The sequence below is a fragment of the Pempheris klunzingeri genome, chromosome 21 (assembly GCF_042242105.1).
Source record: "Pempheris klunzingeri isolate RE-2024b chromosome 21, fPemKlu1.hap1, whole genome shotgun sequence".
Lineage (NCBI taxonomy): Eukaryota > Metazoa > Chordata > Actinopteri > Acropomatiformes > Pempheridae > Pempheris > Pempheris klunzingeri.
In genome coordinates this window covers 21,948,345-21,970,234 of record NC_092032.1, presented here as the reverse complement: position 1 = coordinate 21,970,234, position 21,890 = coordinate 21,948,345, and the positions used below count along the sequence as shown (strand labels likewise).

The window sequence follows — 21,890 nt, the reverse complement described above, 5'->3', positions numbered from 1 at the left end:
ACGGGGAACCGTATCACATTTAAAAAGCTACCAGCTGAACAACATAACTCCTCAGAGCACTACAGAAGTGATCGCTTGTGTTGTGGTCTTTGGAGATGGATCACAAACTACTTAGCTGAGCTACTTAATGAGAACCTTAAGATCTGCTGTGGCTTTAGAAGGTTTTTGACCACACTTTTAATTAGACTGACTGTCTTGGTCACAAATAGCTTCTGTCTGTTTCATTTGAGCTCTGATTTAAAACGGCATCAGCATTCATCTGTTTTAGTTCATGTTTGAGGACTTGACCTCTTAATGGAATTGTTTTCCTGGTCAGCATCCAGCGACTGTAAGACAACTGCTTTCATACAGAGTCATCGTCACCCTCCACAGTTTCCTGCTGGTGCTTCAGCTCAGGTTCAGCTCTCTGGAAAGAAGTGGATCCACCTCACGGAGAGCGGCGATCAGGACTGAGCTGGCTTCCTGTCCCTTTCTTCGCACCATGTCGATCACATCTCGTGCTTTTTCTGCTCTGACTTTTATTTTGGCCGACTGCATTTCCTCATCATTTATAACCCTAAGCTGGAGAAGTTTATCCAGAAGCTGGTTCAGATCTGGATCAGACACTCTGTTTACAAACTCTGTCCGAGCTGAGAGCAGCCTGCTGTCTGCTGGGAACCTGTCCCCTGCTGGGAACCTGTCCCCTGCTGGGAACCTGCTGTCTGCTGGGAACCTGTCCCCTGCTGGGAACCTGTCCCCTGCTGGGAACCTGCTGTCTGCTGGGAACCTGTCCCCTGCTGGGATCCCGTTGTCTGCTGGGAACCTGTCCCCTGCTGGGAACCTGCTGTCTGCTGGGAACCTGTCCCCTGCTGGGACCCTGCTGTCTGCTGGGAGCCTGTCCTCTGCTGGGAACCTGCTGTCTGCTGACATGCTGTCCTCTGCTGGTATGTTCCTCTGTAGACTGGCCCTTCTTGGACCTGGAAAATAACCAAGAAAATACTCTTGACAACATTTTAACAATTTGAAGACAACTGAAATTAAATTTTGTTTGCTACAGCAACACATCCAGGCGATTCAACAGAAACAAGTAGTGTGTTATCGTTGTGTTGTTTCTTGTTAATTTGAGGTTGATATGGTGAACTTATGATAAAACATTTGCTTTTTTCCATGCCCAGCAGTTATGGAGCAACATGATCCTCCATGTGGAAACAGGCTTGTGTCACCTGATGGATGTCAGTCCAGTATTGCTTCTCTGTTCACTCAGTGCTTGAAGGGAAATATGTTCACTATATTCACCAGCTGCTTTCTGACTGTGTCTATCTGCTCTCTGCTGCTAACTAGGTTGTTTACAGACATTTCTCTGAAAACTGCACTGACAGTGCTGATAGTGAAACAAAACAGTGACATTGTGGTTGGCAGGTAAACCAGGAGCTGAGACTCACTATAGAGCTCCGTAAAGCCTCCGTAAAGTGAGCTGCAGATTTAGTTGATAATTACCTGGAGGTTCATCACCACCAGAGACACTATCACACTACACTATCACGTTCATACGTGGTTAGTATAAAAATATCAATTACAGCTGCTATGTCTGCTGTTTGCTGCTGACTGGAGAGCTCCTTCAGCGACAGACTCCTCCACCCTCAGTGTGTGAAGGACTGATATCACAGGTTCTTCCTTCAGCAGCTGTCAGACTTTACAACCAGTACTGCACCCAGTAGACCTCACTACGCCCAGTCGACCACACTGAGCCCAGTAGACCACACTACGCCCAGTAGACCTCACTGAGCCCAGCAGACCACACTGAGCCCAGTAGACCTCACTGAGCCCAGCAGACCACACTGAGCCCAGTAAACCACACTGAGCCCAGTAGACCTCACTGAGCCCAGTAGACCTCACTGAGCCCAGTCGACCTCACTGAGCCCAGTAGACCTCACTGAGCCCAGTAAACCACACTGAGCCCAGTAGACCTCACTGAGCCCAGTAGACCTCACTGAGCCTAGTAGACCACACTGAGCCCAGTAGACCTCACTGAGCCCAGCAGACCACACTGAGCCCAGTAGACCTCACTGAGCCCAGTAGACCACACTGAGCCCAGTAGACCTCACTGAGCCCAGTCGACCTCACTGAGCCCAGTAGACCACACTGAGCCCAGTAGACCTCACTGAGCCCAGTAGACCTCACTGAGCCCAGTAGACCACACTGAGCCCAGTCGACCTCACTGAGCCCAGTAGACCACACTGAGCCCAGTAGACCTCACTGAGCCCAGTAAACCTCACTGAGCCCAGTAGACCACACTGAGCCCAGTAGACCACACTGAGCCCAGTAAACCTCACTGAGCCCAGTAGACCACACTGAGCCCAGTAGACCACACTGAGCCCAGTAGACCACACTGAGCCCAGTAAACCTCACTGAGCCCAGTAGACCACACTGAGCCCAGTAGACCTCACTGAGCCCAGTAAACCTCACTGAGCCCAGTAGACCACACTGAGCCCAGTAGACCACACTGAGCCCAGTAGACCTCACTGAGCCCAGTAAACCTCACTGAGCCCAGTAGACCACACTGAGCCCAGTAGACCTCACTGCATCAAAGCTGACAATAGCGGCACTATAATGTTCACCAGCTGTGCAATATATTGATTCATCTTTTTACCTCTCTTCACAATGTGGACTACTTTCTAATATCTCCCGTCTTTTTTATGTTCCTACTATGCATATTATACCGTTTCTATTTTTATACTTCCTTAGTTACGGTCTTAACTGTACAATCTTTTCACACTGGCCCTGGAGCTCTGTGGCCAATATGACCCCCCAGGACCAAAGTGGTCTGCAGGATGAATGCAGACTGATCTGAGGCAGAATAAGAATAAAGGCAGCACAGATCAATCAGTAACTGTGACTCTGTTATTTTCCATTGTACTGTCGGGTGGAGCGATGCTGCAGGTGGATGAAGACCTTACCAGTCAGATTAACTACACGCTTCCAGACCTCCGTCTGTCTTTGGTCCTGGACCGCCACAGTCACCGTTGTTCCGTTTGCCGGCAGCCAGATCTCGAACGTTGGATAGTAATTTGGTCCAAACTCCAGATCAAACTCTTCTTCCTGAAAACCAAAGTGTTTCTCTAATAAGTAAACTGAAGGTAACCAGCAGCAGTTTATGAATCATGTCAGTATGTTACAGCACTAACAGAGTTTTATCTGAGGTGCTCACCGGAGGCTGGACGTGACTGGCCTGAGGACACTGAAGAGTGTAACTTTGGTCCTTGATGAGTTTACATTTAGACGAAGTGTTGATGTTCACATAAGGCTGCTGTTGTACACTGACCTTAAGAGACATCACAACATGTTTAACATTTAAGTCAGAGGGGTTTTGTACAAAGATATTTTCCTGAGTTTATGTGAAGAAGAGGCTTCATCAGTCTGTGTTGGACACATCAGGTGGAGATCTTCCAAAGTCTGTGAGGCACAAAGTTCCGTCTTTGTGTTTCCTTATTAAGCTAGAGCAGAGGGACGGTAACAAGAGCAGGGATTTTTTTTTTTTTTTTTACAAAAAAAGCTGCAACTGGGCTTCCAGAAATGGCGGCTTGCTGAGAGGACACACTCGGCTCCGCTACCTTTTTACAAAGCTTTGACTCGTAATTTGGATGGTATTGTTGTACAACGGCGCAGAAGGGATATTAGCCATTATTACAAAATTGAAATCATAATTTTCTTCCAAACTGGGTGACATTATATTAGCAGGAGAAGAATATGAGAATAGATATTAATGAGAGATGTGGATATCGGCGGCAAAATATAGCATCTCATCGCTACAAGCTAAAGTTCAGACCCTCATTAATATCAGCAAAGACCTGGAGGAAAACCTGGGACTGTGGCCGAGGGAGCGGAGGAGGGGAATACCTGCATATTCCTGGAAAACTGGTTTCTGGAGGTTTTGAACTTTGCACCATCATGGCCAAAAAAACACATCTAACAACAATGCATCAAGGAATCTTATGATGAAATTCCTAAATTACAGGAATAAAATGTGATAAGAGCCACCAGGGCAAAAGGGAAGATTCTCTTCAAGAACCTATAAGATTCTACAAGGATCTGGCAGCTGGCGTCCATAAACACTAAAACGTTTGATGCAGCAAGACAACAATTCAATTCCATGGGAATCTGGCAGGGCAGGATTACTCCCACTTGCATCTTTAACAAACCAGGTAAAGCAAAAGGTTTTATTGGGGCACTAACATCAGACAATATTCAGTGAGATGACAAAGTCACTGTTTACAGTGTACTGAACTGGATAAATATTAAGCCTGAGGTGTATTTCTCTGCGCCAGTCAACAAGCGATTCTCCTCCACGAGTCCAAAGTACGTTCAGACTGATTTGAAAAATTGAGAACTTGTCTTTTAAGAAAGACCAGACAGGTTTGGACTGACAGCTGTACCATCACATGAAGCTTTACCTCGACCAGAGGGATGTTCCTCGGCAGGAGAAACACATTGAGTTTTTGCCTCTGTGGTCCGAGGAACAGCAGAACTTGGCTGCTAACTGGTGTTGGGTTCCACAACCATTTAACGGCGTCCCACACGAGGCCAAAGAGAGAGAGGTGAGAGACCTTCACGACCACATGAGTGTCTGTGACCTCCAGCGGCTCCAGGACGCTCATCCCTTCATCGGCGATGTGGACGACAGACAGCAGGCCTTCAGGCAGCGGAGCTGTGGAGACTCAGAGCTGTTAAAGTCCTGTTTTAGTGACGGCAACCTCATTACAGCCTTAAGGGGCACTAACACAACACAGAGAGTTTAACAGCGCTCTAACTAAACTCTCCAGCCACAAACCACAGGAGCGTCCTCACCATCCACGGTGTCACAGTGTGGGAGGTGGAGCTGACGGACAGCAGCATCCTCTGAACTCTGGATGCTGAACAGCAGCCCTGCAGCCATCTTCCCAGCTGACTGGAGGAGGCTCTCGTCCCATTGGACAGTCCGGTACAGCAGCTCCGCCTCCTGAGCCATAACGAACACCAGTCCGGTCAAAGCACACTGGAACACACCTGGACCGGGACACCTGAACCTGGAGGACACACAGGGACCGTTACAACGAGCGTTCAGCCGCTGGTCACATGATCTGCTGACGGGTGTTCTTGCACAGGGAAAGTGGTTGTGGTGGAAGCATGGCAGCACCCAGGGGACCTCTGTCTGTCAGTCAGCACAGCAGACATGTTGGCTGGGATGTGATCTTTAAGACTGGTGGGACACATCGCCGCCCTCCATCTTTATCTGTGTGTAGAAGCTGGAGCCAAACAGATGAATGGTGAAATGTCTGATGTTGGTTTTAACCGTGGCACGTGGTGATGCCGTAGTGTGGCTATAAGACATCCGTCCGATTGTTTTGACCTGGAACCTCTCACTTTGTCTTCCATTAGACAAACAACCAATCAGAGCACCGAGACCGGCTGATTTTAGGCCGGCCCGACAGAGGAGGGGCACGGGGTTGGGACCACAGAGCGCTCTGAAGGAGGAATGAGGCGGCTGGATTGGTTTGGATTCTACAACCACTTTTCTAAACGAGGTCCTGACCGCTGGGACTGCTCGGTTTGTTTGTTTGGACACAAAACTTGATGAATCATGTAAGAAGTTGGAACAGTTGTAGATTGTAGATGATTACCTGTATGAAGACTCAGGTGTCTGTTCAGGTGAGAAGGATAATGGAGCCTGGAATTAAAGAAGGTACAAAGGCAGTTCTTTTAATAGAACTGTTCACCATGTCCTAATATTTCTAAAGCGATGAAATACTGTTTCCATACTGTCAGTATTCAACACATACACTTTGTATGGATCTGAAATAAATGTGTGAACACAATTTGTGCATATTTAGCTCCTGGGCTGATCCTGGAGCTGATCCTGGAGCTGATCCTGGGCTGATCCTGGAGCTGCCAGTGATGTGAGCTCAGAGGCCTAGAGACATGTGGACAGATTCTGGACAACCTGACCAGACACATTCACACAGGAGATCAGAGCAGCAAAGAGGCGCTACACTATAAACCGGTTTCAGCAGTGACCAGTGTGTAGAGGCCTACAGGACCTCACCAACTCCAGGGGACCATCCCCCAACCCACGGAGAACCTTCAACTGGCCACAACCTGAATGGGTTTAATGCAGCATTGACAACCGACGTTCACACCCCTCAACACCCCCCCACCCCTTCACACTGAACTCCCTTTCTCACCTTTATGTCATCGTCGTCCAGTTTGTCTTTCCCATCCAGTTTCACATCAGAGTCATCTGTGAAAAAATAAAGAAAGAAAAAGCGTCAATGTTTTTTAAACAGATTTAACAAAAACAGAACTGAAAAGTACGTTGTTGTACAATGAGCACATTCTCGTTTTAAGATCAGATTTTAATGTACAATATTTGGATAAATGGGGACTTTGTTTCGATACTCACAGTGTTTGCATTTGTCAGCTGTGATCAACTTGCCGTAGATCCTGCAGGGATGAACACAATCCCAGTAGTTAATGATCACGTTTAAAATAATTGTTTGTTATTTGGGTCAGCCGGCTTCACGGTCCTGACACGAGCATCAAACTACTACTCATGGTAACGCTCATGGTCTCTGCTGCATGACAGGAAATAACTGGTCATTAGTCTGAATCCAAAGAACATCACAGCAGACAAAACAAACTTCCCTTTCCCTCCCTTGTTTCATAACAAGATGAGAAATATGCAGAAATTGCAGTCAGTGGGTTCAATAACTGATTTGTTGTGTGAAGTTCTCGTCAAACACTTCTGACCTCCCTGAAGAGGCACCTCTGGCTTGTTGGGGTGTTGACACAGTGGAGGGTTGAACTGGAGGGACACCTCATTAAATACTGCTGAACCAGCATGGACCAGCAGTCAGACCCCCTACTGACCTCAGAGTCTCCAGTCTGCAGTCTGGACTCTTCACAAGATCAGACAGCAGCTTCACTCCTGAGTCCTGCAGGTCGTTGTAGTCCAGGTCCAGCTCTCTCAGATGGGAGGGGTTGGACTTCAGAGCTGAGGCCAGAGGAGCACAGCTGACCTCTGACAGACTGCAGTCCCTCAATCTGAATAAAGAAGAAATGATGGTGACAAACATTCATTCATAATCCAATCAGACGTGATCCTCCTTCCTTTTTGAAAATCGACATAAGTTGTGCAGAGTGTTCTTCCATGTCCCATATTTTGAGGTTTGGAGCGTGAATGTGGTGGAGGAGAACCTGTGCATTATTATAGACTAATCATTCATCTTGCATGGCACAGTCATAAAACAGTGGTATTGCATCTAATGCTAACAGCGATGCAGCGATGGACGCTGTGGGTAGATGTTGTGAACGAGCCTTGTAGCCATTTTGGTAAAATGCATGTTAATAGTTTGAACAGTCTGTAGTGGAGAACCACTGACTGACTCAGCTGTTCCCTACTGTGCTACATTACTGTGTTAGCTCATTGAATGATGTAGCTGAGCAGTGGCTCTCGCTCGTTCTTTGTCTCAGTGGTGTACTATGATACACTACAATGTACAAACTACAAAACTCAAACAACAGATTGGCCACGGTTTTGGTCTGAGATGCTGAATTTTGTATATATAACCTTTAAATAAACAGAATTTAAGGTATTTTGAGAAGGCAAGACTCCAGCTATCCTTGCAGAAAGCAACCGTGTTGTTCCTGCAGTCAAACATTAAGCTCAAACAATCTTGCAGCAGGTGTAGTCTAGGAGCCAATTGAGGATTCTGCTATTTCACCTACGTCCAGGTTGGTCCCACCTACATTAGTCACCTTTTTCTGGTTGTATTTGAGACCCTTTTGACAGGCATTGATTGTTATTGGGTGAAAAAATATGATATATCTCTGGTGATTAATCAACAATTTGACAGCTGATGTATACTAAAATGCAGCAGTGGTGAATGTCCTATATTGTACATATATGTAATATATGCAGTATGTAGTTCTATGTTCAATTAACAATTAAGTTCAGTTGTTAATTAAACTCATAAGATCTACAATAATGACAGAGAGTCAGTGAACTGACCTCAGAGTCTCCAGTCTGCAGTCTGGACTCTCCAGTCCAGCAGACAGCAGCTTTACTCCAGAATCCCGAAGCTCATTGTTTTCACTCAGGTCCAGCTCTCTCAGGTGGGAGGGGTTGGACTTCAGAACTGAGGCCAGAGGAGCACAGCTGACCTCTGACAGACTGCAGCCCCACAATCTGAAGAAATAATGAATGATGGTGACAAACATTCATTCATAACTTTAGAGGTCGTTCCTGCTTGAAACCATTCAGTGTTTGATAATTTGAAAAACTATTCAGTCAGTATCAGCATCATAACGCTTCATAATCATATTGGGAAGGGAGTATATTTGTTATTTACTGATAGCTGAAACAAACATTAATTAATTCCCTGTGTTATGTATTTATTTAAAACACAACATCCTGCGGAATATAAGATGACAATCATTGAATTATCCAGTGTAGGCTTTTCTTGCTATATTTAGCTTTTGAATATGAAGCTCAACATCCCTCTGCCACTGTCAATGGACTAAAACACTGAAGAAGATAGACTTCAGCTTTCAGATACTCAGAGTGAATCAGTATAATATCAGCTTTATATCTGCAGTTGTGTCACTACAACTTTCACATCATATGAATCTCAGCATTTAAGTATAAAATGGTGTCTGACCTCAGAGTCTTCAGTCTACAGTCTGGGCTCTTCACAAGATCAGACAGCTTCTTTACTCCTGAATCCTGCAGGTTGTTGTTACTCAGGTCCAGCTCTCTCAGATGGGAGGGGTTGGACTTCAGAGCTGAGGCCAGAGAAGCACAGCTGACCTCTGACAGTCTGCAGAAACTCAATCTGAATGAAAAATAAATTATGTAGATAAAAATCAATTTATAATCCAATCAGATGTGTTCAGGTTTTAATATGTATTGCTCAACATTACTGTGTCCTAATGAGCTGTTCCCTAAGATGAGTAGAGCGACTTTGTCACTGTCTTCTTGCATAGAGCATCATAACTACAGCCTTCTGCAGACATCTCTCCTCTGTGAAACATTCATGGTCTTTTGGCATCACCACCAAAAGAAGTGATTCATCCTTATCAAAGTATTTCACATGTTCATTTTGTACTTTTTTTGGTGGATGTGATTGTAGCATTCTACAATGTATTTGTGGAGAAGATTAAACTAGGCACCAGAGGAGTTGGGTCCCATATTTTGTTAAGCATGTCAGAGTTATGGAGGTGTTACAACTATGTATTTCTCCAGGTATGCGCTCCCCTGCCTTACAAATGTGTGATCTGTTTCTCTCATTAGCGCCAGGAGCTTAAAAACGTAAAAAATTGGAGACTGAGGATCCTGATGAAATGTGTTGCTCCACACGTGTGGGAATAGGACAGAAAATAAAAATAGGCTTTCCACAGTTGCTTAAAAAGTTTAAAATCTTGTTAAAATAATTCTCTGTCAGCTCAGAATGCTAATGAGCTCCATCATTTGTCCCCACATGGACTATTACTCATTTAGAAGAGGACAGAAGTGAGCACAGCAGCACAGAAAGCTTATCCAGAATGTCAAGGACTGTGGCTGCATTGAAGAAACAGATGTTCCTGATTATGGAATCCCCAATTATTAATGTTGTTGGGGAGAAGAATGAGAAGGTAATGGCTGTGGGATCTCATGGCAGGAGGATGCACAATCTGTTTCCACACTGTGTTTAAAGCGTACACTGAGGATGGGGTATCAGAGCAGGCAAATATCGAGGTGAGGCAGTGATATCAAGCTTGAGACAAGATTTCCCTGCCAGGGCAGGAAAGACTTCACAAGTGTCAACTCACAGCCTCGTTCAAGATCTTAAGATGGGAAGAGGAGGTCATTACGTGAGATGAGGGCTGTTGATTTGGCTTCACAGTGCATTGGGGAGCCACCCGATCACTGCCAGCCACCAGTCATAAATAAGCTGCAGCGTCAGCAAGCACCTTTTTAGCAAAGGGGTCCGAATCAGGATAAGTCCAAACCTCAGCTTGGTGGACCAGAGTGTCATCAGACAGGGTTGCATGCCGGTTGGATAGGCATTAGTGAGGTGGTATGGCAGCTTGTCTGAGTATCCCTTGTGACTATGAACCACCACTGCGGCCCAGGACAAGTGATGGTTAGTTTAGGAAAGCCATGGACAAGCGGAAGGACCCTCAGAGCTGCGTCCTGGATGGCTTCACTGAGAGAGAAAAGCCATTTGGACTGCCCAGAGGTGATGCCCATGAAGCTGGACAAAAGAGAGTCTTTCTTCTGCAATTAATCAGAAAGGTCAGCAATGTTTTGGTTTGCTTTCTGGAGTAGCACGCAGTCCTCACAGGGTGGAGGTGGCATAGTTGTGCTTGTTAGATTAGTCACCCGACCAAAAACAAGCCTAGCCAATTAAGTAGCTGGAACAGTAAGCGGGGATGTCTCATAAAACCTGTGTAGTGGTGATAAAAGCCTAACAAAACCACTAAGATCAAATTCTGATCAGTGGACTAAAATGTTGAAAATATGAATTAGAAGTGATTGATGATGCTAAAAAACAAGAAAAAAAACTAACCTTGGCTGCAATCTTGTCCAACAACACCCAAAGCCACACTCATGGCGTGGTGACATTGCTTTCACTCAACCTCAGTCTCCAGTGAACTTTAAGTGAACTGACCTCAGAGTCTCCAGTCTGCAGTCTGGACTCTCCAGAAAGTCACACAGCAGCTTCACTCCTGAATCCTGCAGTTCATTGTAGTTCAGCTCCAGCTCTCTCAGATGGGAGGGGTTGGACTTCAGAGCTGAGGCCAGATGAGCACAGCTGACCTCTGACAATCCACAGCGCCACAATCTGAATAAAGAATACATTATGTAACTTTAGAAGACAAGGTTCCTGCTTAAAATCATTCAATGTTTAATGATCTGTAGAGAGCTGCAGAAGGTTTAAAATGTGGAAATTTAGAAATAGGAAACTCCAAGACAATGAACCCAACAGGATGCAGGTTAAAACTAAAACATACAGACCGGGCAAAAGAGCTCTTATTAAGTTTAGTGTTTCCACAACTATCACATCATATTAATCTAAGAACAGAAGTAGAAAATGGCATCTGACCTCAGAGTCTCCAGTTTACAGTTTGGACTCTCCAGTCCAGCAGACAGCAGCTTCACTCCTGAATCCTGCACCTTGTAGTCACCAAGCTGCAATTCTCTCAGGTGGGAGGAGTCGGACTTCAGAGCTGAGGCCAGAGAAGCACAGCTGCTCTCTGACAGACAGCAGGACATCAATCTAAAGAAAGAATAAATAATGCTGATGATCTAATTAGATGTTTTAAATGTGCAGCTCAACATTACTGTGTCCTAAACAATCAGTTTTTCCCTGAAATGAGTAGAGTGACTTATGATGCTAACTAGTTCATTTAGGTTTTGAGGCAGGACCATATCTTAAACACATCTCTGATTACCTGTCAAGCCTACTCATATGTGGTCAACCCATACTTCTCTCAGACTACCTCCATCCCTCCCTGCATTCATCCATCCATCCCTTCTTCCATTTCATTACTTCCACATCACTTTTTGATACTTCTGACTTTCTCATATTCACACTCCACAATTCACAGTAGCCGCTGACAAAATACATCAGTTCCAGGTCTGCTGCCAAGGCCTCAGCTCAAGACCCACTCTCTCACCAAAACAGGGAGAATGGCAACTTGATTCTGGTTTTACAAGTATTTTAAACAGATCCTGGCATTTCTTGCATACCTTCAGAACACTATTCCTCACTTCCCTTCCACATCAGCATAGATTGCACAGCAGGCACACTGGGCATCTCTGATCAAACCACTTAAGTGGATTATTTAACCAGCAAGTTACACAGCAGAGATCATGTGTTTCACAAAACATGGGACCCTTTTATGTCATATATTGGTCTGGACATTTCTGTTATCTTGCATAGAGGTGTAATGTGAATTTATTTATATGACGATGTTACAGCCTTATATTGACTGACTGTTTTGTCCACCTGTTTTTGATCTGAGCCAGAATGTTCTGTTTTCTTTGTTTTGTTCTTTTTCTTTTCTATAAATAAAAAACCAATAAACATATATGGAAAAAAAAAAAAAACACTTAAGTGGTCAATCGTCTCAGGCACATTGGTCCTACATTCGCAACAGTCTTAACAATCTGCTTCGAGCTCACACCAACTTCTGCTCCATTCAAATCTTGAATCCTTAAGGAGCCTGTATCCAGCTCGGGTGATTCAGCTGCTGAGATGGATCCCCCCACACTGAGCCTCTGCCTCACCGATCTTCAATATATGTTATGGAAAAGCTTATCTTTCATGAAACTTTGTGGCGGTTGTAGCATGGGCCAAAGAAGAACCCCTTTAAATTTAGTCTGGATCCAACTCACGAACAAGCAATTATTAGTGGATCTGGACTATTGCCTTTGGCAGAGGTCTGTGCTCTCTCTCTCTCTCTCTCTCTCTCTCTCTCTCTCTCTCTCTCTCTGTGCTCTTCTATCTGTTTTATATTTCTGTCTTTCTTTTCTTTATCTAACCTTTCTCCAGATTGTGCTCAGGCAAACCCCTACAGTTTAAGAACCAAATTTCTGAGGCATTGGACAAGGAATTAAAGTGTTTATTGTTATATATAATCATATGTTAATTTTTATTGATTCCCTACTTTTCACTCTACTTTTGCAACTGGAACAATTAAATTTCCCTACCATGGGACTAATAAAGGAATATCTAATCTAATCAAATCTAATTTATGCAAAAAACAACAGACGACACTCAGTGAACTGACCTCAGAGTCTTCAGTCTACAGTTTGGACTCTCCAGTCCAGCAGACAGCAGCTTCACTCCTGAATCCTGCAGTTCATTGTAGTTCAGGTCCAGCTCTCTCAGATGGGAGGGGTTGGACTTCAGAGCTGAGGCCAGAGAATCACAGCTGACCTCGGACAACCTGCAGCCACTCAATCTGAATGAAGAATAAATGATGTAACCTAAGAAGAAAATGTTTCTGAACAGGTTAAAAGCTCAGTTATAAGGAGCTCTCATTGATATTGACAACTTGCTGCTACTTTAATGAAGATGTAGTGACTTCAGAGTGAGTTATTTTCATTTTCATTCATTCGTTAATTGAGTTCAAAGTGAGCAACCATGAGACCAGATCACAGGAACGGTTGTCTTTAAAAGTGAAAGGACTGGTTTCTGCTACCATGCACCATAATGCTAGAATAAACAGCACAACACATTCCAGTCAGAGACACTACAAATACTACTTTTTGATGCTTATCATAATGTTTGTGACTGTTTTAGTTAGTGTGTGTGTGACTAATTTATGTTGTTGTGATGCTGTATATCTGTTATTTGTTCTCAGGTCTCATAAAAAAAATCCTCATCTCAATAACATTTTCTGAATAAATTAAACTGTACTATCTCACTAAACTGTAATTGTGACACACAAATGTAACTTTAATCCTATTCTCAGTTTTAAAATCTGAGTTGACACTTTGAAAACTTACTTTCTGAACAGAATTTTACCTCATAAATATCAGCCTGTCTGTAGTTCAGTGTCACCATGACTTTCATATCATATTAATTTCAGCACAGAAGTAAAAAATGGTGACTGACTTCAGAGTCTCCAGTCTGCAGTCTGGACTCTCCAGAAAACCACACAGCAGCTTCACTCCTGAATCCTGCAGGCTGTAATTGACACTCAGGTCCAGATCTCTCAGATGGGAGGGGTTGGACTTCAGAGCTGAGACCAGAGGAGCACAGCTGACCTCTGACAGACTGCAGTCACTCAATCTGAATAAAGAATAAATGATGGAAATCCATTAATAATCCAATCAGATGTGTTCAGGTTTTAAATGTGCAACTCAACATCACTGTGTCCTAATCAATCAGCTTTTCCCTGAAATGAGAAGAGTGACTCTGTCATGGTGTTTTTGTGGATCATCATCATGTCAGACACACACCTATTCATGTCAACACAATAGCTAATCTGGACTATTGGCTGTGGTAGAGGTCTGTGCTCTCTGAGTTCTCTTCTATGTGAACTTTGCATTTGTGTCTTTGTTTTCTTTATCTAACCTGTCTCTCTCAAACCCTCTGCAGCATGATTTCATCTGCTATCATCAGGTCATCATCATCAAGTGGATATATACAAACATAAGCTACACTCAAAGCACTGACCTCAGAGCCTCCAGTTTACAGTTTGGACTCTCCAGTCCAGCAGACAGCAGCGTCACTCCTGAATCCTGCAGGTAGTTTTCACTCAGGTCCAGCTCTCTCAGATAGGAGGGGTTGGACTTCAGAGCTGATACCACAACTTCACAGTGGGTCTTAGAGAGTCCACAGTCAGTAAGTCTGCCATGACAAATTTATATGACAAAATGCTTTTTATTTATGCTCATTAAAAAGCACAATTTTATTTACTTCTGGAATAAAAAACGTGAAAGAGAGTCAAAGACCGTGTTGAAATGAGCGGGAACATGGGTGTCAGTATGTCAGAGTGCCAGATGAGGTGACACATGAGCAGCTGGAGCATCATTCGTTGATTATGTCTATGATTTCAAGGTTTGCATTTCACATTCAAAGGAAGGTAAGTAGAAACTGTAAAATGTCACAATTGTTAGAAATGAATAACACCTGTGTTCATTAACTTGACAGCTATAAATAAAACCAACTGAGAAATCAACATGTTTTGCTCTCACAGCTTTGGAAATAGCTTCAGAACATCTGTGACAAAACAACACATTTTGTCAAGTATGATAAGACTTTTATTGTGTTTATATTTGAGGAACTAAACAACTACTAATCTACTCACAGAGCCTTCCTGCAGTTCCTCACAGCTGGAATCAGTCTCCGTCGTCCCTCATCTGATGTGTTGTACTTCTTCAGATTCAACTCCTCCAGAACCTCCTCTGACATCTGCAGCATGTAGGCCAGAGCTGAGCAGTGGATCACCGGTAGTTTCTTCTCTGATCTGTTCTCTGACTTCAGGAACTCTTGGATCTCCTGATGGACTGAGTGGTCGTTCATCTCCGTCAGACAGTGGAAGATGTTGATGCTTCTGTCAGGAGAGGTGCTGGTCTTCTTGTCTTTCAGGTTGTCGATGGCTCTCTGGATGACTTCTGGACTGTTGTCTGTCCGACCCAGCAGACCTCCTAAGAGTCTCTGGTTGGACTCCACAGAGAGGCCATGAAGGAAGCGGACAAACAGGTCCAGGTGGCCATTTTGACTTTGAAGGGATCTCTCCATGGCTCCACTCAGGAAGACATCCAGGGATGAGTAATGGTCAGTGTCATCACATTCACCTTGAAGATTGTCATTGTCATTGTCATAATTATTATCTTCAGTCAGTGATGAATCACTATCATAGGATAAATCACTATCCAGTGATGAGGGACTGTAGTCTTTTCCCAGGAAGTCCTTCAGCACCTCTGTGTTCCTGTTGGTGTAACAGTGGAACATGTAGACTGCAGCCAGAAACTCCTGAACGCTCAGGTGAACGAAGCAGTAGACTGTTTTCTGGAAGATCACACTCTCTCTTTTGAAGATCTCGGTACAAACTCCTGAGTACACCGAGGCCTCTGTGGCGTCCAGACCGACCTGCTCCAGGTCTTCCTGGTAGAACATGATGTTTCCTTTCTGCAGCTGTTCAAACGCCAGCCTCCCCAGCTTCAGGAGAACGTCCCCGTCAGCCTCCATCAGCTCCTGTGGACTCGTCTCATGTCCCCCCTCGTACTTCTGCTTCTTCCTCTTTGTCTGAACCAGCAGGAAGTGTGAGTACAGGTCAGTCAGGGTCTTGGGCAGCTCTCCTCTCTGGTCTGTAGTCAACATGTGCTCCAGAACTGTGGCAGTGATCCAGCAGAAGACTGGGATCAGACACATGATGTGGAGGCTCCTGGAGGCCTTGACGTGTGAGATGATCCTGCTGGACAGATCTTCATCACTGACTCTCCTCCTGAAGTACTCCTCCTTCTGGGCGTCAGTGAAGCCTCGTACCTCTGTTACCCTGTCAACACATGCAGGAGGGATCTGATTGGCTGCTGCAGGTCGGGAAGTGATCCAGACGAGAGCCGAGGGAAGCAGATTCCCCTTGATGAGGTTTGTCAGCAGCACGTTGACTGACGACTTCTGGGTGACGTCAGAAACGACCTCCTTGTTGTTGAAATCCAGTGACAGTCTGCTTTCATCCAGGCCGTCAAAGATGAACAACAGTTTACAGACGGCGAGCTTCTCTGCGGTGACCTTCTGTAACGTTGGATGGAAAACATGGAGCAGCCTGAGAAGACTGAGCTGCTCGTCTCTGATCAGGTTCAGCTCCCTGAACGAAAGCAGAACCACCAGACTGACATCTTGGTTTTCTAAACCCTCCGCCCAGTCCAGAGTGAACTTCTGCACTGAGAAGGTTTTTCCGACGCCGGCGACACCGTTCGTCAGAGCGACTCTAATGTGTCCCCACTGGCCAGGTAAGGCTTTAAAGATGTCCTGGCACTTGATTGGAGAATCGTGGAAAGTCTCCGTCTTGGAAGTCGTCTCCAGCTGCCTCACCTCATGTTGGGTATTAACCTCTTCGCTCTGCCCCTCTGTGATGTAGAGCTCAGTGAAGATCCTGTTGAGGAGGGTTCCACTTCCTGCTTCATCACTTCCTTCAGTCACACGTTCACATCTCTTCCTCAGACTGATCTTATGTTCGTCTAAAGCCTGCAGACCACTATCTGTTGAAAAAGAGGGGAAAAAAGGTCATGTCCAACATTAAAAGAAATAATACAAACATTTAAAAAAAAGATTATAAAAGTTTTTTATTAAAGTCTTTAATTTTTCTGCTGTATAACACAAGAAATAAACCAAGACGACTCCTGATGTCAGACATGAAGACATCAGCAGACAGATGTACAGTCTTACTGGCTGAATGTGGTCCAGATCTTGCTCTGGATCTCTCTGCACACTGGGGGCAGGAGGAGGCTCCTGGTGAAGCACAAAGGTCCCAGTATGAGGTGATGCACTGCCTGCAGAACCAGTGTCCACAGCTGGTGGAGACCGGATCCTTCAGGACGTCCTGACACAGAGCACAGCAGGACGGCTGCTCCTCCACAGGATCAGGACTCCTCCTCTTCTCTCTGAGGAGATGAAGACATTCTTTATAACACATTACATTAGTGGTGACCAACCCACAGCTCACAAGTTACATGCAGCTCCTTCCCTAAATGTGGCTCTTCTGTTCACATCCTGAATAATTTCATTTAATTCACTTGAGAAATTTAATGTGATTTACTTCAGATAAACTCTGTTTATTATTGTGTGGTCGGCAAAGCTTGCGGCTCACACCAACTACAGTCACTCCTGTGAACATCACCTAACAAGAGCAGCTAGTGTCCAAAAAGCTGAATTTAGGGTGATGAGGGGAATGGGGAAAGCATTTTTTGACAAAAAACACAAACAAGGTGAACAATAGATAAGTGATATTTTGATGGAAGATCATTAAAACATGACAAAATCCCATTGTTATACAAATCTGTGATAATTACTGTGCCATTATTTATACTTGGAGGTTTGAAAAGGTGATTGTTGAGTATTGACCTAGATTGGAAGGTTTGTGCAAGCCAAAGAGGATCCATACTTTAGGAGTCAGTCACAACGGGATTGATGTTAACAAATGTGGAAGGAAGGGGGAGGTATAGGTTGTAACAACATTTGTGAGGCTGCCTTTTCCGAATAAAGCCAAGTAGGTAAATTATCAGTGTTGCTGGGGTAGGCAAGGTAGGCCAGTGGTAGAGACTTTCTTCTACTTTGTCAGCCAAAATATCACAGATAGATGTTGTTATGAAGATTCCTAACTGTTGAAACCCACCTTCTGCCCATTTGAAAGGAACCAGGGAGCATGGAACATTTACTAAACTGCTCTGAGATACATGGAAGAACAGGAACTGGTTAAGCTCCTAAGGTTTTCTATGTATAGCAACAGATCATCAGCATAAAGTGATCATTTGTATGTGGTGTCTAATCAGTTAATACCCTCAAAGTGTTCAGCTGGGCAGAGCCAGATGGGTTCTGTTGCAATCACAAAGAATAACGCTGACAGGAGATAGTCTTGTGCCTCCTTGAAGGGGGCGACTGTTTGTACTGAGGCAGCTTAGCCCATGAAATTAAAGAGCTTTGTGTGGTTCAGTCCATTTACCATCATCTACGAGGGAAGAGCAGTGTTGTAGTGAAGACATCAGACAGCATGAAACACTGAAGCATTTTCAGGTTTGTGGTTTCTTACTTTGTGTCTGAGGGTCCAGGGCCACTACTGAGGTCTGGAGGATCTAGTTTAGACCAGTCAGTAGATCCTGGAGACTCTGGTCTGCCCTCCTCTTCCTCTGCATCACTCATCTTCAGTCAGTGTGAAGGTGAAATCACACACACACACACACACACACACACACACACACACACACACACACACACAGTATAATCAATGCTTATTTTCAGAATGATAAACTGACTGTAGGATCCTGTGATTTCATGTTGGTGGTGTAACAGATCAATGGTGGTCAGCTGACTGTGTTAAAGGTCAATATAAGCCAGTCCTGTCAGGAAGTTAAAACAAAGATTAAAGATTGATTATCCAGGTTCACACTCAGTCTGCCGATGCTCTCGGGACGCTGCAGACTTCAGAGAACTGCTTTTACTCACTGAGTCCCTGACAATCTGTTGAGCTTCATTCTTTTAAGTGAGATCTAACTATCAAAGAATAATTCTTTTCTTCTCCGTGAGGAGATGTGTGTGGTCGGCAGTTATTTAGGTAGAACTCTTCCTAAGGTTCTTCGGGTCAGTCTGAGGCTTGTGTTTGGTGCAGAGAGGTGTTGTACCAGCAGGTGGCAGCAGAGTCTCAATGACACTGAACTAAAAGTAAGACAGGAAGTGTGAGTTTTTCTTTATCAGCAGCGCTGCTTCCCCGTCCATGAATTTAGTTTTTGCATGAACTTACCGGAGTGCCTTCAGAGCCATGAGCCCCCAAAGAGCTGATTAGACACTGCTGCCCATAAAGTTGGAAGACTTGTTCAATACCTGAATCCACAGTCTGCAGGTTCACTGTGGTTTAAGTTCCACTGTGATCTGTTTGGAAGAGTTTGATCAATAAAGTTGAGAAGATATAAACTGTATTTATCAAGAATCAATCATTTTGTCACAATCATTTCATGAGAAGAGGTGAAAAACATTTTAGTCCAACTTTATGGGCAACAGTGTGTGAAGCTCAACACAAACAACCAGCAGCAGATGAATCAAAGTGTCTGGTTCATCCTGACTTTTCCTTCCTCTGCAGAGACGACCGCTCGGACAGTAGAAGAAGAACAACGCTGTGTTCACACTCACCCTGTTTCCACCTCCTGCTCCGCTCCTGTGAAATGGAGTCTGAAGGGACGGCAAGAAATACTTCTGCTCTCAGGTGAGCCCCTCCCCTCTCCATTTAGGGGAACTAAATGGAGTAGTGAAGAGAGCACACTTTGGTTTTAAACCACCAGGTAAACCTCGGCTGAAGGGTACAAAGCATAGAGAGCTGAGAGAGACTCATACGGGATCTTTTCTACATGGAAGTACACTATCTATCTATATGTCGCTCATCTTAAAGGCCTCCAGAACCACCTGCTCTACTGAGCCGCCCTAAACCACCACGGGGGAATTCCTCCAGCTGCAGCAGCCACGCCTCTACCTGTCAGGTAAGCCGTCGGACTGGTCTGATGGTACAAACACAGTCTGTTCTCAGCAAACCAGCCTCCAGCTGTTCACAGGAAACATTTGGCTGAAGCAGAGGGACACTAGGACCCAGCAGAGCTCAGGTGTTGTGGCACGTCTTCAGGTGCAGGTGTGGTGGTGGGCGGGGCTTCTTGCATCAGCCCCAGGAGGAAGTCGATCAGATAAAAACCTGTTTCAGACGGGACTTTGAGGACACGGTGAGTGTTCCGGCGTCATATTGACACACTGTATGATCAATAATCACCATATCAGCAAGGCTTTATCGATCTCTGGTGGGAATCAGTGAGTATCGACACTCACCAACCCAGACAGACCACTGTGGTCAAACAGGAGTCCACTAAACCAGCCCCTCTGACAACAGTGTCACTGAGTCACTTCCTGCCAGATTCCTTCAGAATAAAATCTAAAATCTAAGAATGTGACATCATTAATATAATAAACAGGTTTGGGTTCTCCTGAAGAAGCACTTCATCAGTTTATCTGCATAAATAAAAAACATTTGGTGAATAAAACTGGAAAATCTGTCAAAACAGATCACCAGATGATCACTGAGATGTGAAGTAGAAAGAGTTCAAGCCTCAGAAACCAGCTGACTGGAACCGGCTGAGTGGAACCGGCTGAGTGGAACTGGCTGAGTGGAACCGGCTGAGTGGAACCGGCTGAGTGGAACTGGCTGAGTGGAACCGGCTGACTGAAACCGGCTGAGTGGAACCGGCTGAGTGGAACCGGCTGAGTGGAACTGGCTGAGTGGAACCGGCTGACTGAAACCGGCTGAGTGGAACCGGCTGAGTGGAACCGGCTGACTGAAACCGGCTGAGTGGAACCGGCTGAGTGGAACCGGCTGACTGAAACCGGCTGAGTGGAACCGGCTGAGTGGAACCGGCTGACTGAAACCGGCTGAGTGGAACCGGCTGAGTGGAACCGGCTGAGTGGAACCGGCTGACTGAAACCGGCTGAGTGGAACCGGCTGAGTGGAACCGGCTGAGTGGAACCGGCTGACTGAAACCGGCTGAGTGGAACCAGCTGAGTGGAACCGGCTGACTGGTCTAAAGGGAAACAAAACTGAAGCGTGACAAAAAGAAAAGTCCAGATGTTTTATTCATGGTTTTGACCAGCAGGAACATGTACAGCACATTTAGAAAAACAGGCAGCGTCCGTTTACAGCTCGCACGGCTCAGTTTGGAAACCATGAAAAAAGGACTAAAATAGATAAATAATAGACCTTTGTCTCAATTAAAGGCTCATTACACTCAAAATTCAACCAACAGAGTCTGACTGCAACCTCACATCAAGGGTGAGATTTATTCTGAAATGTCTGTCGGTTAAAAAGAAGCTCAGTCAAAAACAAAGACGTGGACTTCAAATTCGACCTGGTTGTCGATTAACATTTAACAGGAAGGAACAAGGTCCCGGAGGTCCAGACCGTCCCGTGTGAGCGCCCCCTACGGCTTCACTGGAGACTACAAAATCTCATGTGGACACAACTAGAAACCATCAGTACACTAACTTAACGATAAAATCTATATATGTACAGATTTATTTAAAATTTTACACCAAAATAACAAACCAGACTTGATTGTTTTCATGTCTCTATAAAACAGTGTGCATACAGTCTTTACATACGCTGCAATTAATATGAACATTTACTGTAAATATATTATTATTATTATTATTATTATTACACATGAGGACGTCATCACATCAGGTGCAGCAGATAAATAGTGTTTCTGTCCTATCTGGACTAAAAACGATTATAATAATGATTTACTGATCTAAAACTCTCTCGACCAATCAGAGACTGCGGCTACAATGAAAGGCACCGTGACGTGTTGGACCCGCCCCTTTATGACATCACAGAAGGGGTCGCCGTGAGAAGTGTTGGTCAGATAATAACTGCGGAGAGAAATAAATAGGATTTTCCCTCCTGTTTGTGGTTTTCTGGGCCGGACGGATGGTCTCCCGGCAGGTGTCAGCACACCTGCCGGTTACTGCTGGTACCTGCAGGTGTTTTCATCGTCCAGGTGTCATTAGCAGGTAATCCTCAGGTGTTACATGGCACATCCGGAGGCTGCCTCACAATAAAAGACACCCGCTGTTTGTCCGTTTGGGGTCTTTTAATGTGAAGCAGCAGCTGTATTGTCTCCTGTGGAGTCC

General features: G+C 44.9%; 2 protein-coding genes across 2 annotated transcripts in view; both read right to left on the bottom strand.

The window, feature by feature from the left end:
• Positions 1–336: 336 nt before the first annotated feature.
• LOC139221461 (NLR family CARD domain-containing protein 3-like) lies at positions 337–18,371 on the bottom strand. The gene is made up of 19 exons (XM_070853381.1): positions 18,262–18,371; positions 16,902–17,116; positions 14,818–16,714; positions 14,184–14,357; positions 13,620–13,796; positions 12,790–12,963; positions 11,100–11,273; positions 10,665–10,838; positions 8,673–8,846; positions 8,024–8,200; positions 6,883–7,056; positions 6,416–6,456; positions 6,198–6,253; positions 5,637–5,683; positions 4,825–5,042; positions 4,431–4,684; positions 3,188–3,301; positions 2,920–3,078; positions 337–861 (listed from the first exon to the last, which is right to left on the bottom strand). Exons 1-19 carry the CDS (start codon positions 18,369–18,371, stop codon positions 388–390), a joined length of 4,983 nt encoding a protein of 1,660 aa, XP_070709482.1. The 3' UTR covers positions 337–387.
• A 1,427-nt stretch (positions 18,372–19,798) lies between these two features.
• The window catches only part of LOC139221460 (5'-AMP-activated protein kinase subunit gamma-1-like), a 30,533-nt gene continuing 28,441 nt past the window's right edge, over positions 19,799–21,890 (bottom strand). Inside the window, exon 14 of the mRNA XM_070853380.1 lies at positions 19,799–19,905. Within this exon, the coding sequence (XP_070709481.1) occupies positions 19,799–19,905 (107 nt within the window). The remainder of the gene's footprint in view (positions 19,906–21,890) is intronic.

What these genes read in the sequence shown, in the direction of transcription:
- LOC139221461 (XM_070853381.1), bottom strand. Translation starts at nt 18,371, where the DNA reads ATGAGTGATGCAGAGGAAGAGGAGGGCAGACCAGAGTCTCCAGGATCT. An exon ending in AGCTGACAAATGCAAACACT is followed by an intron (nt 6,254 to 6,415) that starts GTGAGTATCGAA and finishes ATTTTTTCACAG; the next exon opens with ATGACTCTGATGTGAAACTG. An exon ending in GGAACATCCCTCTGGTCGAG is followed by an intron (nt 3,302 to 4,430) that starts GTAAAGCTTCAT and finishes ATGTCTCTTAAG; the next exon opens with GTCAGTGTACAACAGCAGCC.